A 25135-nucleotide genomic window follows, 5' to 3' on the forward strand; every position below is an offset into this window, starting at 1 on the left:
CTGCCCCATGGCTCAGAAAAGATACAACACTAGAGTGACTTGGAACCCCCCCGGTGGCTCTGAAGAGATCTTCTCCTTACCTAACGTTTCACAGCTTGTGTTGCGGGAGCACTGCCCACTGTCCCGGTCCAGTGAGGAGAGCTGCTCATCAGACTTGCTGAGTTTGCCCATGCTACTGCATGGCGAGAGGCGAGGGGATTCCCCTCCATAGGAGTGGCTGCCGCCTGACAGCCTCCTCTGTGCGTAACAGTCAGCATCAAAATCCTGAGGCAGAAGCAAAGAAAAATTCTCATCAGCTTGCCAGTGAACAGGAGAAATACTAAGAGAAAAAGGCACCCACTGGCAGTATGCAGAAAGGGGAATGGGGAGTGCCCGTGCTACACAGTACACTCCACTTTGAACGGGTCTGCCCAGGCTCCCAAGCTTCGTTTATTTGCAGAAAGGTGGAAGAGAAAGATCACAGAATATCAGGGTTGGAAGGGACCTCAGAAGGTCATCTAGTCCAACTCCCTGCCCAAAACAAGACCAATCCCCAGACAGATTTTTGCCCCAGATCCCTAAGTGGCTCCCTCAACAATTGAGCTCACAACTCTGGGTTTAGCAGGCCAATGTTCTAACCAATGAGCTATCCCTACCCGCAAAGGAAGCAACTGACTCAAACGTGCAGCTGGCATTCCAGACAGCATGTACTGAGATCCAGGAACACATATCACATGCTGTCAAAGAGAAGGCTGAGCTCTTCACTAAAACACAAACCCATTCACTACTTGGTACTGGAGCATCTTGAAGGCAACTAGACTTAGCTAAGGCATGTACATGGGGGTGGAAGGGGCACAGCTAGTGTTAAACGATAGCTTTTTTTTTTTAGACTATCAGCTGTGTCTATGGTTATATCTTCACCACAGTTAACTCGAGTTAACCCGCTTGAGCTAGTCTAGCTCAAGTGAGAGCAGCCCCACTGAGAAATAACACTAGAGTGGCACAGCCTGATTGGATTAGCAGCACAGAGCGGTTGTGTTAGCAGCTGACAAGTTGAGCTAACCTGAGCTGCAGCCTGTACCCCCGACGGACCTGCCAGCTTGAGTTAAAAGTACCACCACACTTGAGTTAAGTGTTCTGGTGCGTGGATGGAACTCGAGTTATAAATCAAGTTAACTCTGCAATGAGGACAAGTCCTTAGTTCTGTAAATCAGCACATATATTTATAGCACTGTACCAATGACAAATAATGGCTGAGGGAAGTCAAACAACCCCCGTAGCACCATCATTTCCTTAATTCCTCAATTACTCAGCCATTTTACCCATTACAAGCCCATTAGTGGACAGAAAACAGCTGCTCAAACCAGTCTCTTTAGGTTAACAGCTATTTTAAGATGCAAGTGCCTGCATATAAGTTTTGAGCTCCCCAACGTACTTATATGAATCATGCCACACACAGAAACTTGGGTCTTGGTAAGTTCAGCCAATCATTCTGCATACTATGTTCTGTTATAGACAGGCACGCTTGTTTTTTCAGATCACTGAAGTCCATCACAGCTCAGAGCAACAGAGTTTGTAGCAATTTACTATTTAAATGGAACAGAAGCCTTAAAAAAAATAAAACTACACCTCTACCCCGATATAACGCTGTCCTCAGGAGACAAAAAATCTTACCGCATTATAGGTGAAACCGCATTACATCAAAATTGTTTTGCTCTGCTGGAGCTCGCAGCCCCGCCCCCCTGGAGCGCTGCTTTACCACGTTATATCTGAATTCGTGTTATATCGGTCACGTTATATCGGGGTAGAGGTGTATGCATATTATTGTATGAAGTTTTAGGTAGCTGAATCTCCTCTCCAAGGAAAATGTGTTCATTCCATTCCAGTTCTTTAAAACAAGGGTTCTTTGGCAAGAAAGGAGATGGGCTGGGTGCTGCAGAAATGAAGACAGCAGCTTATTTCTTTCCAGAACATGATTCCAATGTTTTTAAAGGGTTATGCCATTACCTGTCTGTTGATTCCAATAGGTAAACTAGATCCACTGGTGGCTCGACTCATAGGTGCGACTACTGCCACTCTGGTAGGAGAAGGCGCCGACTGCCTTTTTTTAGGGGGCAAAGCTGGAGGAGGGCTGCAAGACAAAAAAAAAGAAGTTCAGCAACTTCAAATACTTGATTATCAAAATGTTGCTTTTAGGCTGTAGGAGCCAGGATTCTATCTGCCTCACGACGTTAGGGATTCTTGACCAATTTACGCACCATCTCTCAATAGAGGAGATGGTCATCCACAGTCTTTCATGGTCTGTACTAGAAAGGTCTATATTTTGGCACTACGATAGAGCTGGGAAATGCCTACCTCTTATTACACTAAGGTGGTTTTATCACAGTACATGGGACAGATCTCTCTGTATGTTCAGATGTTGCTTCTAATACCACAGACAAGCTCAAGCTCTCTGGTGCCAATGAGCATGCACACATTCTCTTTCTGGAATATGCCAGGACTTTTCATACAGAACATTCAAATTCAGAAACTACACAGAAATGTGAGGTCACTGCCAACCGCAGACCTCAACAGCAGAAGACCCTGCATGTTTCTAAAAAACCACAAGGTACATTTTCACACCACCAACTAGCATTGGTGCTATAGGGGTAAAGTCTGTAACATGTACACACCATATGCACATGCTGAAGCCAAGTAGTTTTTCCTGCTTCTCAGAATAGAGTGCAGAAACTTTCTTGTGGTCACTTTTCAGAAAGGGTAAGGACACCACAGTTAAAAATGATTTTTTCACACAGTTTGAACCCCTTTCACCAGTTTCTTAATGTGCCAAACACCACACAACTAACTGCATGTAAATTCTTCTTCTTATGTGGTATCTCCATTACTGGAGGTTTGCAATGAAGGTAGCCCATACTGTATGATCCTTTGCTAATATTTCTGGATGAACAGTCCCCTCATTCCTTTTCGTCCAACCAGGATTACACATCAACCACCCAAGATCATCTTTTATCTGCCTCGTGATCTCCTGCCACCTACATTCCCTCCAGCGCCCATAAACATGCATTACCTACTAAACCCCTTAAAATGTGTCCTGCAAATCAAATCTTTCTTTTCCTGAGATCTCAGACTAGCGTGTGCTGAGTTCCAATCATCTCCAATACCTCTGTAATGGTTACACCTATGATATTTTCAGAATACTTCTATAACACATTTATACAGATTATGGGCTGCTAAAATGAACAGAAAGACTCCCTTTGGTTTCAATGAAAATTGATCAAGCCCCATATGGATATAACTAAAACAGCACAGAAAAATATCCTCCTCCAAGGCATTCATGTACTTTTAAATAAGAGTGCTTTGCACTTACATAGTGTACTCTTTCATCAAAGGATCTCAAAGTGTTTTCAAAAGGAAGTGTTGCCTAAAATTACACATGGGAAAAGAAAGGTACAGACAAACGAAGGGACTTGCTCAAAACAAGAATCAAGCCAGTGGCAGAGTTGGAAATAGATCTCAGGAATCCTGACTCTCAGACTCTGGTTCTTCCAACAGGCAATTCTGGACTCGCTTATTAGATGAAGACCTATTAAGCTTTCTTTATCCACAGCTGCCGCCAGATTTCCCTTCGGAAAATGTAAGCCATATGAAGTACACCAAGATACCATGGAGATGGAGGCACTATAAATACTAATAATGATAATAAAGATAGAACAATGGCTTCCTAGTACAAGGACCTGTCACCACACATACCCTTCAGACCTGAAGGCGATTTGCATGTGGATTTTAAAACTCCATTAACTTTAAAAATGTGTTGACTGGCCCAGACAAACAAGTGAAGAGGGGCATAAATTACTTCATTTATGGTTTGTTTCCTGTGATAGGACTCCTGACATTTAGTCCTCCCCTAGATCCAAATCATGCCCCATTATGCACTGTGCTAGAGAAGTCCGATCTCCCACAGGAGCTGCTAAAGCCAGCCTAGAGGGGCAGTAAGGCCTGTCTCAAACACAATACAGCATTGGTCTTGCAAAGTTTCTTTAAATGTCAATTTATACTCAAATAAACCTTTAAAAAACCCACGCCCAAAGAAATGAAGCAGGGTCACTATTCACTTTCTATGTTGAGTAAGGACTGCTATAGTCCTGGATTTTTAAAATCCTTCCTGTCCTGCAAGGAGAGACATTTTTCCAGGGACTCGATGTTATCCAGAGAATTCACCCTGGAGGGCAGGAAATGCAACATAGCAGAGAAAGGGATTACAATGGCGAGGGTTGTATTTACAAGGGGACATCCATAACCAACAGAAGGATTTCTCTCATATATAAGTTACATTGGGAAGGGCTAATGTAATATGGTTGTATACTATAGCAATCAGCATATAAGAGAGGCAGACTGCATGTCAGGGTTACCTGTTTTCTGCCACACGAATGCAAGGTAGAGGGGGTTTGGGAGGGGCAACCTCTTCGTCCATGAAGTCAGTCAGTATCTCAGAAGACTGAGTCATACTAGTTGTCTTGCTGAGAATCTCAATCTCTCTGTCTGTCAGGGGAAGCTCTGAGGGGCTGCAAAGCACAAAGCACAATTTGTAGAATGCTGTCTGCATGTGATTTATACGTATACTTCAAATACATATTTAAAAGAAATAACAGTGAAATACAAAAAATACTATCTCCAAGCAAAACTCCGTATGTATCCACAATGTAAGATGTAAATAATTTCTTGTTGCCGGATTTCAGCATCCTTTCTCACACTAAGGAGCACCTTACTTCTCAAGTAGCTCCACTGCAATCAATAGGACTCCCTGAGGAGTATGGTACTTCCCTGAGTGAGGAAGTTCGACAGATCCTGGCCCAAAAGTATTCAGCTATCAGGGGCAAGAAATCAACCCACATGCAGACATCAAGATACGTGAGTATCTGTTTATATATAAACACCCCAATCAAACATTTGTTGGTGACCCACCTGTCAGATTTACATGCTGGTAAACTAGGTTTAACTGGGCTTGTGGGAGACGGATGTTCCTGCTTCTCTATTGTGAGTCTGACCAGCTCCTATATAAAGGCAAAAAACAGCAGGGATAACTACCATGGACCTTTGCTAAAATGTATCACAGTAATGGTAATCTTTCTGCTCCTCTCAGGAAGCAACCTGTAGCAAGGTGTCATAGCACCAAATCTTCTTCATACTGCAATGCTAGCATACTATGAAATATTATAATTAGCTAAAAGAAATGGCAGTTCTCCAAAGAAAAGAACACATTATATTCTGTAATGCAAAGCCTGCTTTTCTGTTGACTTACCTTGCTAATCTGCAAAATGTTGGAATTCACAATGGATCTCACCAGTCGGCAGCAGCACTTAGCAAGGACCTTCTGGACCTAGTTTCTAAACAGACAGCTTTCTCCTAATCACTGCGACCCTTCACAACCAGAGCTGCTAGTGGGATTCCTGGCTTGGATATGCCATCTTCCCTGCCTCCAGCTTTTACTACTTCTCTTTTCACTTGAAATGGGCTTTACTAGCAACATCATTCACCCCATCAACACTGGAGACCAAGACACGGAGGAACGAGAAAGTGGCACATATCTTCTTACCATGTATTTCTGCATGGATTTAAATTTCCAGTTGCAAATGAAAACACATTCAAAATAAGAAAGTTGAGCCCAAAAGACCAGATGTCCATTTTGTCCCAGGCCAGAGGAAAATGAGCCACTCTACTGTCTCCAAAAAACTAGACATGTCAAATGGGTTCACTAGTAACTGGAGGTCGTGGACAACATCTCCTGTAGATACACCCAGATTGGGCCTTCCTATGCCCACCTGTGTATGGGCGTCAGAGCCTTTAGATAGTGAAGCTTAAAGTGGCACTGAGGCAGCCAGCAGCCATGCACTACGCACAATCCCCCCCCATCACAGAGGATTTTAAAATCAAGACTGGATGTTTTTCTAAACGACATGTGCTAGCAATTATTTTGGGGAAGTTGTCTGGGCTATGTTATACAGAAGGTCAGACAAGATGATCACAATGGTTCCTTCTGGCCTTGGGATCTATTAATCTACTAAAAAAAAAAAAAAAAAGAAGCTTAACCCAGAAGGAGCTATCTGTTCACATATAGTGAAGGAAACTTCAAAGAACTCCATTTAGTGAGAAATAAGCTAACCTCCTTCCTAAGCTCTCTGAATCATACTTCAGAGACTGGCTAACAGCACCTCAAAGAAGATGAGCTAATAACTCTGTTGAGATAAGAATATAAGGCAACCTCGCTTACACTGGTGACTAATCCAGCCTCCAAATACAGGTGTTCACTAAGCCACGTTATCAATTTTACCTGAAATGCAAGTAAGCTGTCAAACAACAGAACATGAATAAAGTTGAGTGTAGGACCTCACTTTGGTCAACCAATAAAAGAATGAAATTGTTTTAAGTTTTATAAATAAAGTATAGATATGTAAATATCAGAAAGTATGATTTAGTTTTCCATAAGATTCCCTTCAGCTTTCTGAGTTAAATTTACAGTTAAATTTGTTAAAAGCCCTGCATCCTTTAATACTGTAGTTATGGAAGTTTCATGATCATATAGAGAACTTCTGTACTGTCTATCTGGCTATAACAGATAAGACTGTGGATAAAGAGATAAGGGCATGATAATCCTGAACTACAAGTCTGCTAGCAGTCAAAACAATAACTCATGCTCCAACAATGCCATTATAGTGGAGAGCACATTTTATGGCGGTTAGAGGCAGACAAATAGATCTGTTGCTCAAAGATATAAACATGTGCCCTGGTCCAATCAGACTGGATAACTACCGGTGCTGTCAGATCATATTGGCTCCCCTGTACGTTATTCAAAGGAAGATGCAAAGAACTAATTTTTTTTTTTTTTTTTTTACAGCAACCTGAAATTCAGCTAACATTTGCATATCCCAAACTGATGTGGTGGAAAACAACTGTCAGTGCTTCATAAAACATGAGTAAACATGATTACAACGTCATCGCCATCATCCTACTGAGGAAAAGAGTCAATTCAAGTGACTCTACAAAACCTAAACTTCTAAGGGACAACATGTGCTCAACGAGAGGAAGAAACAGCAACATACTATACATGCAATGAACATACATCAACAAGACGATGAGCCCATTACAGACTGTTTTGGTACTGGGAGTTATGTTTACATAACTGGTTTGTGCTCAAAATAAATCTGCCTTGTGTAAGGCTGGACACCTATCAAGAGTGGAGCAAAATACCCAGCTTTAGAGATGTCAGCCCTAGAGAGACCACATATGCTGAATAAAACAGGATGCAGGAGCAGATAGAGCATGCATGTCTGATATGGGTGGTGCTACAAAGCGGCTCCTATCTAGGACAGATGGAAGAACCACCCTTGCAGTGAGTAGAGTTCAGTGGAAAATGCAAGGCTCATGTCTGCCAAGGATGAAAGAAAGTCCAGGATTAAGGAAACCATAGTTAACCCTTCTCTAACAGGTCCTGCCCTCACCCAGGGCAGGCCATGTCTGTCTAAGTGTTAATAATTTGAACTGGGTAGCAACAGAGCTTCAGGGCTTATGACTGTATCTATAAATTACACTTGCTGATGTACAGTGGAAACACTGCACGAAAACTGTAACACCCAAACACCCTCAGTTAAAGAGGGTTGCGAACACTGAGTTAATCTCAGATTTCTCTGCTGAATGTCCCCTCTGCTAAAGGGGCACACAACACAAGTTTTAACTAACCTTCTAAAAATCTGATTCCCCTCAGGCTCTGAAATCCTGCTGGCAATTCTCTTAAGAAAGTGTCACTCTGGGACATCCCAGACAAGTACCACAAATCTAAAAGTACAAGAGGGAATCTTACAAAGGAGGAAAATAATTAAAAACATACTAGTTAAAACTTATTTCTGTGTTGAGTGCCTGCCTACAACCAGGGTACTGGGGATTATTAGAGAAATATAGACTAAACTCCATTTTCATTTTAGCTTTGCAGTTCCCTTTACCATTTGTACAGAAGCACAAGGAAAAGCATCAGTGGGATTTTGGAAACTGGGATCCCATAAGGATTTTCAGTTCCCAAATGCTAGGTTTTTTGGCAACCATGCAGTGACATCATCACATCCATTACTCCTACTAACACAGAGCTGTAAAAGGGGTTGTGCTGCAGCTGGCATTTCAAGTACCAAGTTATGATCAAGACTGAGAGGAGACTCACTTGATTGCTGCCTTTGTGCATTCTGGACCAGATCAATTGTTGATGAAGTCACTGGAAAGACTCCAACAGAATTCAAAGTACTTTGGATCAGGCCCTTTATCAGGCATTTATAAGCAAGATCAATGACCACATAATGCATAAAAGAAAACTAAATGAAATGAATGGTAGTTAAACCAAAAGCTGAAATATGCCTGAGAGGCTCTTGGAACAGCAAAGGTAAATCTGCTGATGAATTTCCTCTTTTCTCCTCCTCCACTGTGTTTAATACACCTAACCAACTCGAGTTGAATGATGAGGAGGTTTGTGTCACTGGCAACCGCTGCCACAATACTGACAACTTTCAGCCTCCAGAGATTAACGTGCTTAGCCAATTTTCCCCTTTCACTGCTTTATAACAAGAGACAAGCCTCTTTTGCATATGGGAATTTAGAGATCATAGCAGGGGGAAACAATCTAAATTGAGGCTTTAAAGCACTGCTAAGAATATTTCAGACCATTACTGTGGAAATTAAATACCTCTCATCACATGCACTGACATGGCATAGCAGTGACAACATTCTGGAGTAGCCCATAATTCCATTGCTCTGTTATTTCCCAGTCCCTCCAACTCTCAAATGAACGCATATCTGAATAGAGCTGTGTGAAGTTTTCCAGATAGATCAAAGAAAAACGCAGTTTTGGTTGACCCAAAACTAGTCACACATTTGACACAAATACTTTCAGACATTCACAAAATGGCCAGAAGAGAAGGAGGACAGTGACATGGTGATGGCACTGCCACTACTGTCACGCCTCATAAGCTTTAGCTAAGTGATAAGGGCACACATCTGAGACGTAGGAGACTTTTGATCAAATCCCCACTTTGGGCAAACTTTTTCAAGTCACCAAAAAATTCAGATTCAGTTCAACCCAAACTGATGTGTTTCCCCAATTTTTTGGAATTGTGACCAAAGTGAAAAATCAGTTATTCACCCAGCTCTAAGTCTGAGGATCCCACCAGCTTCCATGTCCTTACCACAAAACTCCAGGCAAGCATTAAAAGCCGTCCCTTTGAAACCAGTCAATGGTGCTTCAAAATTTGAAAACATTACCAAACACCACCAGGTTTTCCATACCTCTACTTTCTCCCTCCCTCACATCCGTTAACCCAGGAGTCAGAGGCCCGAGAGTCAGTCACAGGTCTTTAGTTCATCACACAGAGGGTTAAGCAACTGGGCCAGATGCACACCAAGCTACTCCTTATCAGAACTGTAAAAAGGCTCCTGTCAGTTTTAATCATGTGTAATTATTGCTATCTCTGCACTCCCTGCTACTTCAGCAAACTGGAAATTCCAAAATGATATGGATTTTTTTTTTAAATGGTGTAATCATAAAAGGGAATTTTGCTTGCTATAAATAACCAAACCTGAGATGAACATAGCAAATAATACAAAGGGGCAGGCTGTCCCAAGCACAATACTGAGAATGAAGAGGGAAGTAAGCACTAAAATGTGGAACTGGGATTTGATGGAGATTTTACTAATGTTACAGAAATCGCTCTGGGCAGTAGAGAAGTGTCCAATTTCTCACTTCCTGCTTCCAGATACCATGGTCAACTTGGTTCTTCCAAAATAAGTCCCCACTTCCCACACAGTAAGAGATGCTTTCATGTCTCTTACACGCACTTACACTGAAACTCTGTCTTCTTTCTAGCCAAAAGTAGAGATACCAGATATTTAAGGTACTGGTTTAAATTAAAACCAAATTGGTATTTCTGTGCAGTGGGTCTGCACACACAATTCTTATCTATACCTGTGTAGTGACACAGGTCTACACAGGACGAGTCTACACACACACACACAGAGTCTGCACAGGACTATATAGATCTGAACAAGGTCAAAGCCAGTGTTTCGCTGCCTCCCCTATTTGTGGGGCTGTTTGGATACTATGGGGCAGATTCTCAGGAGGTGAAAATTGCCCCAGTGCCATTGAAGTCCAAGGAGCTCTGATAATTTACACCAGCTGAGGCTCTGTCCCTACAGTTCTGCACCTAAGCTTTTTCCCTCCTATCTCACTCAGACAGTTAAACACCCATTTTAGGTGATATTTGGTGCCTAAGTTTAAGGGGCATAACATGCCGAACAATGCTGGAAATGTGATTTCTCTGGATGATGGGAACATTTTGTTTCAAATAAATAACCTTAAAAGCCTTCAGAACTAATAGGGTTATTTTTACTAACTAAAGTGCATGACATGAAAGATGGATGCTCACCAACATTTCTGGCGATGACCAAAGCCCACTAGATGCTTGGAACTCTGTGTGAAAGTGAATCGCAACAGAAACTAAGCCAAGTTTGAGTACAATAAAACGATGGCAGCATGACCCAACAGATAGAGCACTGGATGGGGATGCAGGAGACCTGGGTTCTATTCTTGGCTCTGCCACTGGCCTGCTAGGTGACATGGGCAAGTTACTGCCACTCTCTGTTCCTCAGTTGCCCCATCTGTAAACTGGGGATGATGATACTGATCTCTTTTATATAAAGTGCTTTGAGATCTACTGATGAAAAGTGCTAATAAGAGCTACATATTAATTAATTTTTACTATATGATTTTCTAAGGAAATAAGAATGAGTTAAGTGGATCAGCTGAAATAAGAACCTACACCAACTGTACCTCAGTCCTTGAGCCTTTAAACAGATCTTTTGAGGTCTGATTCAGTTTGGCATAAGAGGCTTAATTCCCTCTTTCTGCACTTAAGATGTCCCTACCTTTCAAAACACATTTCCAACACATATGACAACCTCTTTGCTAGTGCCCGGGGGCCTTTGACAAGAGACCCTGAACATAAAGCTCCAGGGTGTTCAAACATCTAATTCAAGGGTGGTAGGACCCAGCAGAGAGGCTGCTAGAGTGACTGGACTGCACCACATCAGCAAAGGTGGGGAAAGGCCTGGTACATGGTAAGGAGAAACGGATGACAAAAATCTACTGGGAGGTGGGAGGCATGCTGGTAGCTTTTTCAGGCAGAGATGGGAGAAGGGGTGCCCCAAGAAGGTCACACACAGGATACAGAACTTTCTACTGCCTGTGCAAACCAAACCTCCAAAACAATCGACCATAGCCTAGCTTCAGTCACCAGCCCCCCCAGTGACAAGTAATTGCAGCATCATACTACTGATTCATACCTTTTCATTAATGTTAAAGGTGGAGGATGGCATCCTTGATTCTCTCTGAGGATTAACGGGAAACATTTCCATTACCCTTTGTCTAGGCAGAAAATATGTGAACTCCAACCTGTAAGCTGCATTCGGAATGGGGAAGGCTCACTAAACATTTAATACAATAAAGGGACTGTCAGCAGCAACGAACATCAGCATGCATTGTTGCGCTAACCATTTGTGCTGATCCTTAAAGAATGCACCAGATAAGGCAATCTCATTTACGCTGTAGTAGATTTCTGAGATAAGAATTTATTCATGTTAAGAACAGTATTTTTATGTTTTACATGTTGTCTTTATCCTCCAAATAAATCTTTTAGAAAAGATGAATATCTTATGCTAGATACTGCATGCTATAGATAGTATATCATACCTTCACTCCGTCCAGAACAGCTTTAATGACACCCTTCACTGTGGTCACCATCTCCTTGTCTTCTGAGTTCACCCCCTCCAGCATTACCTGATCAGACCAACGAATCAGATTTCCCAGACTCTGGTACACCCGGCTATAGCAGGAAGAGATGGCAGAACTGGAGGGGAAAAAATGAGTTCAAGAGATAATAAAATGAAAATATGGACAATTATCTTAATAGAGAAATTACTGTCGATTCCACAATTTATTTTTAAACAAATGTGTGTTAGCAAAAGGTAAAAATTCCACTGTGCCCTATTTGAATTTTTCTTCTGTTAACTCCCTCTTCAGGAATTTGTGTTTACGTAGGACCAAGATGACACATGGATTTCACGTCTTTTCCAGTCACACTACTAGTTCTCAAGTAGCTGTTCAAACAAAGGTATTAAGGTATGTTTTCACAGTTTTGAGAATAAGTTTCTCACTGTTCTTACTCCTTGGAAATGTGGAACTAAACTTGCGTTCCTTATGAAAAGTTTTCTTCCGACACTGTCTGTGCACAACAGTTTGGTTCTGAATGCTCTGAGTGAATGAATTTCAGTTTTGGCTTTTTTAAAGATAGAATAGCACTAAAGCCATTTTTGTGAAGAAGAAGAAGAAGAAGAAGACAACAAATATTGGGAAAAAAGGAAGAACTAAATAAAATTGTAACAAAACTACTTATAAAGGTTTTGCTCTACCAGGTCTGAAAATGTCCATTTCACTAATAAACAAGGTGTGCTGACACTTTATGATGTTTCAATAAAGACCTAATAGTCATTTTTAACAAACATGTTAATCTGAAGCTTCATCACAAACAGGAAAGACGTTTTCAAGATATATCAGGACAACAGAGGGATGTGGTCCTGCAACCCTGACTCACATAAGTATTCCCAATTGCATGATTCTGCTGGTGTCTCTCCAGTGATTTAATGATTGGTGTTACTGAGAGGAGAATCAAGCCCATAAACTTCAATGAGATTCCTTGGGCAAATGAAGTTTGCAGAATCAAGCAGTAGGTGGGTAATGAACTATTCTAAAACTTCAAAGGGAGGACTGCAAAGAATGGAGAGTACATTTTTCACAACGATGGTGCTTGTCAGTATTCTGTCTTGTTTCAAGAGAAGTTAGCTAGGAAGTAGATGTTTTCTAAATAGGTCTCTCCCCTGACTCTTTCCAAAGCTTTGATTTCTTTACCATTAATCTTCAATCCACTTCCTTCTAAGAAGGCAGTAATTGAAAAGCTCACTTTGTACTAGATGTAATTATTTTTTTTTCCTTGATGCAAATGCTTCCTTGAAAGCCAAAAAGGAATTCAACAACAATTGGGTGGCTTTCTTGCATAACAACCCATCCTCACACATTTTTCTTGAGGAGAATTCAACATCAAAATCTCCCTTTGTGCCTTGCCACTACTTGAAAGGAGTAAGATACGTAGGTACAGCATGAAAGGGCGCTGCTTAATGAGACTGCCAAATCCTCACTAACTGAATGGGGCTAAACTCGCTAGAACATGCATACAGGATTCCTGCCCTAATACTGTCTACTGGAGGAGGTCATTACTCAGTGAAAAAGACCACCTGACTATAGACCATACTGATCATGGAAGCTCCCTGCTGAACAGCTAGATTCTGACATCCAGCTGCCAGCTCTCCTCATCTAACTGCCTGGGGTTGAGAGGGCAGCTCAGAGAGTATTTGTGTTCCAAGACATATACTGTATTTCAGTCACCCCAGTAAGGTAAACTAATTCAACACATGCCCTGTGGAGACATGAATCAGAAAATGATTGACTACACAAAGATGACATTTTCTATCCTAAAGATACTCTCTGACATTTTACATGATCTCTTGACACAAGTTAGGGGACTTCTTATTTGATTAAGTGAAAGCAGGTGCTTGTCAGGAATTTAATGGCTGTGGGAAACTTGATAGCAGCCAAAGGAACTCTGGGTCTCAAAAAACCTGAATAATATTCCAATTTCAACAGTTATTGCTCTTGTAGCTCTACAAACTAAACCTAAAATGGTACTCCTTTACCTCAGCTGCCACTTTGATCTTTATCCATTTTCTCCCGACCCGTCATAATGGCCAGGTACAGTAGGAACACCTTTGTCTACAGGCTGGCTCCACTCTTACCAGCTGTCCTTTTCCTTTCACAAGGCCTTACTGTGCCTGATTTATGCAAATAAGGATAGGATTAGCCCATGTTCTTTCACACAGGAGTGATACCTCTCCTAAACTAGTGGAAGTTAATAACCAAGTGCCAAATTCAGTTCTGCTCTAACTCCAATTGAGTTAATTCTTCCCCAGATGTTCCCTCACTAAACCCAGTTAAACCCTAGACTCTGAAGGCTCTCAGCAGAGTAGGTAACACCACTCTACCATGGCTGGCTTTAGAGTGTGGTGCTGTAAGGGATACTGTCATTTCTTCATCTCTAAAGATCACACCAGTTCTTTTTCCTGCCAGCCTCTGAGACTCATCAGTAACTGAGGCTTCACAGGTGGTAAGCAGCAATAGTTCAACTGGACAGCTTTTAAAAAATGCTCTTGAAAATAAAACCAAAGAGGCATTCTATATGAAAACGTAGCTGCATTTGGAGATATACAGTGGGAAAATACACAAGAACAGCACGAAATCTCTCAGGATTTCAGGACTCGTCTGCATTTTCCAATATATTTTTGTGCTCTTTTGTTTATACAACATTATTTAATGGTGGGTTTTGTTGCAGTTTGTTTTTTAAGCAGCTGCTCCAGAAGTCTGAGAGATTGTGTGATCTAGCAGCTATAGCTCTGGCCTGTGGCTTGAAGAGTCCACAGTTCTTATAATTCAAGCTGAGCTAGTGGCCTTGGCAACTCATTAGATTTCTTCTGGCCTCGAACTCACTGTACAACTGTGTAAGATTTACGGTGGAACTGAGTCACAGATAATCTACTAAAGAGGAATGCGCACCCTGGAATGAATTCAGACCATGTATTGTTCTGAAGTCAACAGAGTTGCATCTGCTTACACCAGATCTGAATTTGACTCAACAAAGTCCAAATAGGCAATTTACAACACGTGTTGAAGACTTTTCTAATGCAGAAGTGGAAGAATTTCACCCATAAATACCTTGTGGATGTGCTCACTTGCAGCCAAAAGCTGTCTGCCTTCATTGCTTTTGGCTTGCTAGCGACACTAGCTGCAGCGAGGGCACAGCATCTGATGCAGAATCTCTGTGAATGTCAGCTGCCTGCTGTCAAGCAATGAACTTTCTTCCACTAAAAGTCTCTGCTGTTTGGAACTATGCCCCACATCCCTGTCCTCTCTCATTTCAAACTCACTTCTAGGAATCAATCATTCCTTCTTCTCACAAACCAACTCTTTTTACTCTCTCTTTCCTAATCTGCCGTCCAATATCTGGTTTGTGTTATCTACTGTATGTTGTAGTCTCTTTGCAGCAGGGAACTTGCCTTTAGACTTATGTTTGAAAGGTGCCTTGTAAATCAGCCACTGTTTTTTCCTAATAATTAGCAAGAGCAGCATTTCATGCCACTTGTGTGCCAAGATTTTTCAAAACAATACAAATTGCCAGGCGTTCCCCCATCACAATTCCCCCAGAGGGAAACTCACCTTTGCTGAATCCGAGGGTCTACTTGGACCAGCGGTAAAATGGCCTCCAGCACTTTACTTGCTGAACCTGGCAGCATCTCCAGTACTTTCTTGTCAATTGCCATTTTGTCCACAATGGTTTTAAAATAGCGCAATGCACTTACAACCTCCTTTTCCTTCTCCTCAAGCCAAGTTAAATTCTAAAGGAAAAAGGTTGGGGATAGAGGGGAAGAAGAGATTACAGAACGTCTTTTTTTTTTTTTTTTTAATGAACGTTATTTTAATTCACCTGGTATGCAGTGAAACCAACAATGCATAATGATGTAACTTCTGCATTAGAGGCACACATGGGCTTCACCTCTCCACAAACTTTTCCAAGTTTAATCCCAACTCTCCTAGGAAAATAATCAGTATCTCATTTATTCATAGCAAAGATTTTGACATTTTATTTTAATGGGCAAGTTCTGAGAAAGATTTTGGGTACAAACTGAAATTCAGCTCAGTCATTTTTAAGCAAAGCTCTCACCTTATTGATGAATTATCACACTGCTTTGGAGTCAGCAGAGACAAAGAGAGCCTGTGCTTTCCAGGTGAGACATGCACACGTGTTAAGAGCAGATGGCAAGAATGATTCAAGGAAGGGGATGGCAACAGCTGGTTTCAGTACAGTAGGGATTTTTCCAGTCTGATCACAATTCTATTTACTTGAATTAAGTAAGGGAATGGAAACACAATGTGTGTCCCATTTTTAAATCATAAAACAAAAATTATTTTCAAGTGGCCAATGGTTAGGTAACAACTCTGCTCTTTGAACCTTGTGGCAGTTTAATAATAGAAAAAGATGCAATGCAGTGTAAACACATTGAGGGTAAAATTTTCAGACCTAAGTGATTTAGGAGCCTAAGTCCCATTGGATGTCAGGGGCCAGAATGATTTAGTTGCTTTTGACAATGGAACTTAGGTCCTTTTGAAAAATGTTACTTTGAGTCATTTTAGTGCAAGTGGTCACCCAACGAAAAAAGCGAGAGAATTAATTCCACAATCAGGCAACCCCCCAAAACAAATATCAAAACCAAACTCCTATATTTTCACTTCCATCACTGATGTTTACAATGATAAGGGATAGCTCAGTGGTTTGAGCACTGGCCTGCTAAACCCAGGGTTGTGAGTTCAATCCTTGAGGGGGTCACTTAGGGATCTTGGGGCAAAATCAGTACTTGGTCCTGCCAGTGAAGGCAGGCGGCTGGACCCGATGACCTTTTGGGATCCCTTCCAGTTTTATGAGATAATAATATAATATATGGAGATATATCTATCTATCTGTCCAGTCCTATCCCAAGCAATCCTACTAACTTCAATAGGGCTACTTATGTGATTAAGGACTCCGGTATTAGACCTTCGATTCATAAATAAAAAGCCCTATTTACTCAGCAATGCTGCTGGAATGAACGAAATCATGAAGGGGATGAACTGTCACACCACAAATGAGAGATTTTGGCATCGGTGAATGAATTGGGCAGGAATGAAGGGATCAACTGGAAAAAGCTTTGAGAATGCCTCCAACATCCTGGCACTCAGCAATTTTGGAAAAGGAAATTCAGAGGTGGCATATGACAGTTTAATGGAGTTCTGGTAAAGGATATTTTTTAAAGTTTGCCAAAGCGTGCCTAAGGGTCTATTAACGCTGGCAGTAAATTCCTGAGGGGGAGATCTAAATTAACTACTAAACATTGCTAGTAAAGGAGCAGAGAGCCTAACAGAGTCAGGTTTCAGCCATTATCCCTTCAGCAAATTCAGCTTCAAGAATTAATGACCTGTGGGCATTGTGTCCTCCCCATGTCCCTTCAGCTGTTAAACTACAGCTTTCCTGAAAAACGGGGCCAGCAGACCAAACTACTTTGGATGAGACATTAATAAGGAGCGCTGGCTAGTAACATGAACTTGGTCCCTTAGCTTTATTTCAGCTGCTGTTCCAACTGACCTGACCTTACAGAAAGCAAGCTTAAATTTCCATACATGTTATAACATCATTAGGTAAGTTCTAACACAAACTTTTATTATTTAATACCACTTATATAGCAACTTTTAATCAGTTGCCCTTAAAAGGCTTTGCAAAGGAGGTCAGTACCATTATCCCCATTTTACAGACGGGGAACCTGAGGCACAGAGGTCAAATGACTTGCCCAATGTCTATTAGTAGGCCAGTGGCAAAACTGGGAATAGAACTTATGTTCCCTTAGGTCCAGTCCAGTCCTCTATCCCCTTAGCCACTCCGCCTCCTTTTCTTCTTCTTGATCCTCTTGCACCACTAGGTGCATAGGGTGTCTACCAGTTTCCAGAGCTACCAAGCACATCCCTCCCAGCTGGCAGATGGGGAAGTGTCCATATTTGGGCAGTGTGGAATAATGAATAAGGAACCATTGACCGAAGGTTAAGCATGGGGCTGATAACTCTATCACATAAAACAAACTTACTACAGAAACAAACACCAGGTGTCATATTGGTATGCAGCAGGCTTGAACAAGAGATCAACTTCATGCGAAGAATATGAAGCCAAATCCATCAACACGACACTCAGAAGCCTGGACAGACCAGCACAAGCCCAAAACAAATGGTGGAAACTCTGTCTCCCCTGAGGTTAATTATAAATCTAGAGACAAGGAATAATGGGCAATGATGTGTACAGAGAGAGCTGGTGGGATGGATATTGATTAATGCTCCTAAAATGTCTAAATGCTCCAAGGCATTATGAGCTATAGCTTAGGCTCATCCACCAAATATCCCTACAGCCAAGATGGGTGAGTAGGGGTTCCTATCATTATTGCTGCAGGGGACTTGAACTAAGCTCTTATTTCAAATTCCACTTGTGGTGGACCTGCCCCATAAGTGAACTTATACTGGCAAGAGAGCAGATCTACAACGGCTGCAGTTACTAAAACAGCAGTTCCACTTGCTCCATTTGGGACATTAAATTGGATAGATTTACTACTCAGCCAAACCAATAAGTCCCTTCACCCCCACACTTGACTGACACATGCAGATATATCATTGCATGATTTTGGAAGGGTTCCCTTAAATAATCATTACAAATGCATTATGTATGAGATACAGCTGGCCTAGAAAGGGTTAGGCACTCAGATACTTTGGTGATGAGCGCAGCGTAAGCACCTATATAGAACTGAATAGGCTACAGTGACAGCATACATTTGATTATTAGATCTGGAATAAACCATCCTTTTAATACTTGGATAAGTTTTTACTACATTCTTGAATTTACACTTAATTTTTTGGTACTGTTGCTTCTACTCTAGCTAGATTATCTACTGTAAGTGTGTAGGAGACTTAGCCACAGGATTTAAAGAGACAGAGTACATGCATAGATATGAAATCTACTCAGTCAGGTCTGTCTTTTGACATCATGTATCTTAGGAAAATCTCTCATTTGTCAACTTCTCCTTATATTCCATCTAGATTCTGTAATAATGACCCAGGGCACCCTTTCCTCCCCCCACAAAGCTAATCAGTTGGCTACCATCAAACTAATCAATTAGCTGGAGACAGTCATTAAAATGGATTAGGACTGAGCCAGAGATCAACATTTCACAAGTCACAAGGTTTACAGTTTAAATGCAGACCAACAATAGCCAATTTACCCAACATGAACGGCAACTCAGCCATCTTTTCTATTGAGCAATTACCTCAAGTGAGATTTATTTTCCCCATAATGCAATTCCAGCACCTAGATTTGTAACAAATATTTTTACATGTTCAGCAGATTCTTGGTCAGTAATTCCCCAATATTGCTCTCTAAGCTCTTTGGGGGAAATAATGCAAAAGAAACTTGCCTTTCATTCATATGCAAATATATATATATATTTTCTATTTTGAATATGTTTTAATCTGTTTGTGGTCAGATATCAATTAAAAGGAAAGGCTATGATATTGTTTTACATGCATGTCAGTGAATCAATCAATACAAACAAAATAGCGCAGATTCTCCCCCGAAAATAGCCCATTGGATTGTACACAGGGCTCAAAAATGCTCTACATAATAACCCTTTGAACTAGTCACTATGTGTTAACTTTCTTATAATCTCCTTGGAATAAATATTATCATCTCTAAAGAGGATTCGGCAATTAAAAAAAAAAACAACTATTGCAGAATAGACCATATTCTCTTATTAGTCATATTCTGCTCTCTAGATATCAGATTTACTTTCAGTACAACTTATTCTTCTCATCAGTATTCTCTCTCTTATCCCCTATTCCCCCTCTGTCCTGTCCACCAATGGAAAGGCTCCGTTGAGAAAAAAATTGCAGAGATTTTTGGAAAACAATTTTTATCCCCTATTTACAAAATGGTTACTGCTCTAATGGACACCTAACATAAAAAGTTATATCATAGAATTCAATGTCAGAGCTCCAATATGAGTAGGACCTGGTAGCAACACCACGGTGGGGGCCCAGATGAGTCCCCATAATAAACCTCCATTTTGCCATGGACGTGTAAATGTAAATTCATTCAAAGCAGAAACTTGGCAGATGGTTGCTTTTTGAAGACAACTATTAGGACTGGTTTGGATTTTTCTGTGCTGGTGTCACAAAGATTTCTTTGGTTTCTGTACAATTTGGGATCTGCGTGAAAATCTGCACTTTCTTGGCTGCAGGGCACCACATAAGTACCAATAAATTTTCATCTTAGCAAGGCAGCTCTCAAGGATGATTGTAAACAAGCAGCCCCCATCTCTCTCTCTCAAGTAATAGGTTGTACTCTTTTCTCAACAAGAGGGCTGCTACAGGCCCATTCTTTCCTTCTCACTCTGAGGATGAGTGAGAACCCTGAAGACCTCATAATTTCCCTTGCTTTACAACTCTTCTCCTCAATAGTGGACATAACTCCCTTTTAAGCCAGTGACCCTCTCTCCTTAACAGTCTGGTGTGAATGCTCTAGCACAGAAGTGGGCAAACTTTTTGGCCTGAGGAGTTCCGAAACTGTATGGAGGGCTGGGTAGGGAAGGCTGTGCCTCCCCAAACAGCCTGGCCCCCGCCCCCTATCCGCCCCCTCCCACTTTCTGCCCCCCTCAGAACTGCCAACCGATCCAACCTAACTGCCCACGTGGGACCCACCCCCTATACAATGCCCCCCTGTTCCCTGTCCCAACTGCCCCAACCCCTATTCACAACCCGCCCCCTGACAGGCCCATTGGGACTCCCACACCTATTCATCCGCCCCCTGCTCCCTGTCCCATGACTGCCCCCCGGGAACACCTGCCCCGATCCAACCCCCCTGCTCCCCGCCCCCTTACCATGCTGCTCAGAGCACCAGGACTGGCAGCCGCACAGCCTAGCTACGCTGCACTGCTCGGCAGCAGCACACCGGGGAGGGGCTGGTAGCTAGCCTTCCCGCCAGGAGTTCAAGGGCCAGGCAGGACGGTCCCATGGGCAACGCAGTTTGCCCACCTCTAATCTAGCACATCTTCCCAAGATGCAGATACCCTGCCTCCACTGCAAAATCCAGCCCAGAGAATGTAAACCCAAGTCTTCTACATGGTGATGAAGAGCACTAGGATACAATTACCTTGTCTCATTTTTAGACACCACTCAACCCCACTGTATAAATCCTACTGTACCTCACAAGGAATAAACCAAACAAATTAGTAAAGGTGGTGTGGTACACTGAATTGGTTTCTCAACAGCAACTGTTGGGCTTGCAAGTTACCACAAGTAATCCCAGTTGTTCTTAATAACCTGGGACTGAATTCTACACCTGAAACCTGGCAATCTCAGCAACACTAGAGCTAAATTCTTCTGTCTGCTCAACCAGGTCAGAATGCGAGCGGAGGCAATACTTTGGTAGCTAACTTGCTATTGCCTCCTGAAAGAAAGGCAATCTCGGTTCTTATAAGGCTTGGAATAGCTAGCTTAGGTTTGAGGAAGGGGTTGGGGGCGGGGGCCTGAAAGTCAGCAGCTGTTTGAATACATCTGTTTGACTCACTCTGTTGAGGTTACCAGAGATTGAGGACATCTTTGGACAGGCTTCAAGGATCTGCTTGCATTTTAATGGAACACACCCTGAAGTCAGGCAGTGATTTGGAAGTTGTAAGCGTAACTATAGGGTGTGCATGTGTGTGGAGGGAATGTCAGGCCATAAACTGCATTCCACAACGACTCATTTCAATGCTCATGTAAGAAATATTCATCAAGATCTCAAAAGGAAAGTTATGTGTGTCTCTAGTCAATTACACTACATACAAAGGACCATCTATACGGTTATTTTGGAAAGGAACTCTGAAGAGTACCTCAGGAAAAACTGTAAAATTCTTTGGAGGAAAAACAGCCCCATGCACTCAGAGCAACACTGCCAGAGTAGCAGATTTCAGTATAGTATGGGGGGAAGGATAGCTCAGTGGTGTAAGCACTGGCCTGCTAAACCCAGGCTTGTGAGTTCAATCCTTGAGGAGGCCACTTAGGGATCTGGGGCAAAAATCAGTACTTGGTTCTGCTAGTGAAGCAGGGGGCTGGATTCGATGACCTTTCAAGGTTCCCTCCAGTTCTAGGAAATAGTATAGTTACAGTACAGACTATTCAACAGGCAGGGAATTGGCAAGACTGTAATTAAGACAGTACCATTCAGCTGCTTACTTTGTTCACTGGCTTCTCTGGGATTTTCACTGTCAGGTCAGCCTGTTTTCCTTTCTTTGATGGCGTTCGCTTTATTTTTGGTGAATGAAACTTGTCCATCAACTTCATAGTGAAAGAGGAGAGATGGGAGCGCTGAGAATCTGGAAAGAAGCACAGGCAGATACATTATTAGGCTGGAGTAGATTTTTTGGGGAACAGGCAGGTTATGTTACAAAATTATCTAGAAGAGCAGACTGTGAATACAAAACAGCACTGATAGAATTCACATCACTCTATAAATTTAACTATATTTCCAAATGTAATAACCACCACCATTCTCTGTTTCACCCCAGATACAGCTATTCTAAAATTCAGAGAAAAAGACAATGGGGTTGCTTTTCCTGTATTACACCAGGATCAGAGTAATAATGATAGCTACTTCTTATACAGCGCATCTTTACTAATAGATCTTAAAGTGCTTTACAAAGAATGGCAATATCATTATCCCAATTTTACAGATGGGGAAACTGAGGCACATGAAGTGACTTGTCCAATGTCACCCACAGGCCCGTGGAAATGTTGGGAACAGAAGTAAGGTCTCGAGTTCCAGCCCATTTGTCTATTCCCTAGGACACATGGCCTTTGAAAGGTTTTGTATGAATAGTTTGCCCAAAAACTTGGATCTTCATATCTCCAAAGGGTTTCAGTTCAAACAGTGGCCTACATGTCAGGGTGGACCATCAGAACACAAAGAGTAGATTGCCTCCAAACATGTACACCCTAAAGCAGTTTACTTAGAGGACTGAGTAAAGTAGTTTCTTCATGGGAGGACCCATTTTTCATTGTGGAAATCAACTTTTTTTCAGGTTTGAGAGTGTCTGAAAAATGGAAGGCTCAAAGATCTATGATGCTGTCACACAGATTTTCTGATTTTTTTTTTTTTTTTTTTTTTTTTCTGTTTAGCTGTGCTGCTAAATAGAAGAGAGTTTATAAGCTGCCTTCCTGGCAGTGAGCAACTTGGATTGTATTTTGAGCAAACAGCATTTTAATAGGAAAAGGTACAAATTGCTCTTGTAGTGAGTCAGACAACTCTGACAGCAAACAGTAAACTTGCCTTCTCATACATTATCTGCAAAGGTAAACATTTTCCCTTGAATGTTCCCTTGCCCTTTTGGCTTATCTGGGAATTGACTGCATTGGTCGTAATGAACAACAGCGACATCTCCCACGTGTGTTGTGCTGCACCTTCTCGTTAGCTGTTGTGCTGCACCTTCTCGTTAGCGTAGAGACTACAAATAGAGTAGGCTGCTGAGTCAAATCTAGCATTCAGCAGCTAAATACCACATAGCTGCATTAGCATTGCTTCTACATTCAGAAAGCACTAACCACAACTCAGGGGAAAGAACCTGAGCTTACCGCCTCCCTTTAAAGAGAACTAAGCATTACTAACTAACATCAGGAAGGCAGATTTTAGTCTCCTCTGTTCCCACCTTCACCAGAGCAAAAACTCCAACTAATTAAGTCATGTGTCACAATTTTACAGGCACCCTGTTAGCTGATGCTCAGTGGTCACTAGTTACCATCTATTCTAGCAGAGTAACTGGATCTCCAGTAGATGCCCTCCTGTCAGTACTTAAGTCTGAACACAAATATGCCACTTCACACAACATTCTAGGGACACTATCAGACCAAAAATACACTCTCTGTAGAAATAAGCTTTTACAAAACCTGAGATCAAGAGAAATATTTCAAACAAATTTATCTTAAAACCTTAGTAGAAACTGGGTCGCCCCCAACATACAGACAGACACACTCTCTGTACTGTGTGCAACCTAAACATTACAGCCTGCTTGCTACTGCAGGAGAAACTGAAATTGACTAGACAAAGTAGGTGAGAAAAGTGAGAAACTGACCAGTCTATGCTCCTTGTCCAAGTTCATAAAGTTGAAAAATATAAAGCAGCATATATGGTGAAAAGTAAAATTTAGCATCAGAACACTGCAGGAATTTGTTAAACTTCAGGTTCTTCTTATTTTTCAAATTTAGGTACTTAGTACAGGCATCCAAACCCAGATTGAGCAGTTTAAATAAAAGTGGACTAATTATCAAAGTTGCTGAGTCCACTCAGCTCTCATTAATTTCAGTGAGCGATCAGCACCTCTGACAATCAAGTCACTTATTTAGGTGCCTAATCTTAACTAATTAAATTTGAAAATTTAGACCTAAGTTACTAGGATTTTAAAGTGTCCAGTGTGCCTTTGAATGGTCCATAAAAACATCTTTCAACTTTCCATCTTCATTTTCATATACCAATTAACTTAATCAATAAATGCAAAGAAATGCATGTTGGAAAACATAATCCCAACTATATATATAAAACAATAGGGTCTAAATTATCTATTACCACTAAAAAAAGAGATGTTGGAGTCATTGTGGATAGTTCTGTGAAAACATTCACTCAACGTGCAGTGGCAGTCACAGAAGTGAACAGAATGTTGGGGATCATTAAGAAAGGGATAGATAAGAAGACAGAAAATATCATATTGCCTCTGTATAAATCCCTGGTACGCCCACACCTTGAATACTGCATATAGATGTGGTCGTCCCATCTCAGAACAGACATATTGGAATTGGAAAAAGTTCCGAAAAGGGCAACAAAAATGATCGGGATGGAATGGCTTCCGTATGAGGAGAGAATAATAAAATTGGGACTTTTTAGCTTGGAAAAGAGATGACTGAGGGATAGTATGATTGACGTTTATAAAATCATGACTGGTGTGCAGAAAGTAAATAAGGAAGTGTTATTTACTCCTTCTTACAACACAAGAACTAGGGGTCACCAAATGAAATTAATAGGCAGCAAGTTTAAAACAAATAAGAGGAAGTATTTCTTCACACAATGCACAGTCAACCTGTGGAACTCCTTGCCAGAGGATGTTGTGAAGGCCAAGCCTATAAAAGGGTTCAAAAAAAGAACTAGATAAATTAATGGAGGATAGATCCAGCAATGGCTATTAGCCAGGATGGGTAGGGATGGTGTCCCTAGCCTCTGTTTTCCTGAAGCTGGGAATGAGAGACAGGGAATGGATCACTTGATGATTACCTGTTCTGTTCATTACTTCTGGGACACCTGGCACTGGCCACTGT

The 25135-nt window shown here is 41.6% G+C and overlaps 1 protein-coding gene across 6 annotated transcripts in view; it reads right to left on the reverse strand.

Moving 5' to 3' along the window:
• RAPGEF1 (Rap guanine nucleotide exchange factor 1) overlaps positions 1-22152 on the reverse strand; it is a 72978-nt gene extending 50826 nt beyond the window's left edge. For 5 of the 6 annotated variants that reach the window (XM_032797627.1, XM_075060661.1, XM_032797623.1 and 2 more), the window contains exons 1-7: positions 22010-22146; positions 15389-15567; positions 11759-11915; positions 4942-5030; positions 4389-4541; positions 1987-2110; positions 81-264 (exon numbers count right to left, since the gene is read on the reverse strand). In XM_032797627.1, the coding sequence (XP_032653518.1) occupies positions 81-264; positions 1987-2110; positions 4389-4541; positions 4942-5030; positions 11759-11915; positions 15389-15567; positions 22010-22117 (994 nt within the window). In that variant the 5' untranslated portion in view covers positions 22118-22146. Of the gene's footprint in view, positions 1-80; positions 265-1986; positions 2111-4388; positions 4542-4941; positions 5031-11758; positions 11916-15388; positions 15568-21994 lie in introns of all 6 variants that reach the window. The other variant, XM_075060662.1, reaches the window with a different exon arrangement.
• Between the last annotated feature and the right edge of the window lie 2983 nt (positions 22153-25135).

The sequence above is a fragment of the Chelonoidis abingdonii genome, chromosome 24, assembly GCF_003597395.2.
Source record: "Chelonoidis abingdonii isolate Lonesome George chromosome 24, CheloAbing_2.0, whole genome shotgun sequence".
Lineage (NCBI taxonomy): Eukaryota > Metazoa > Chordata > Testudines > Testudinidae > Chelonoidis > Chelonoidis abingdonii.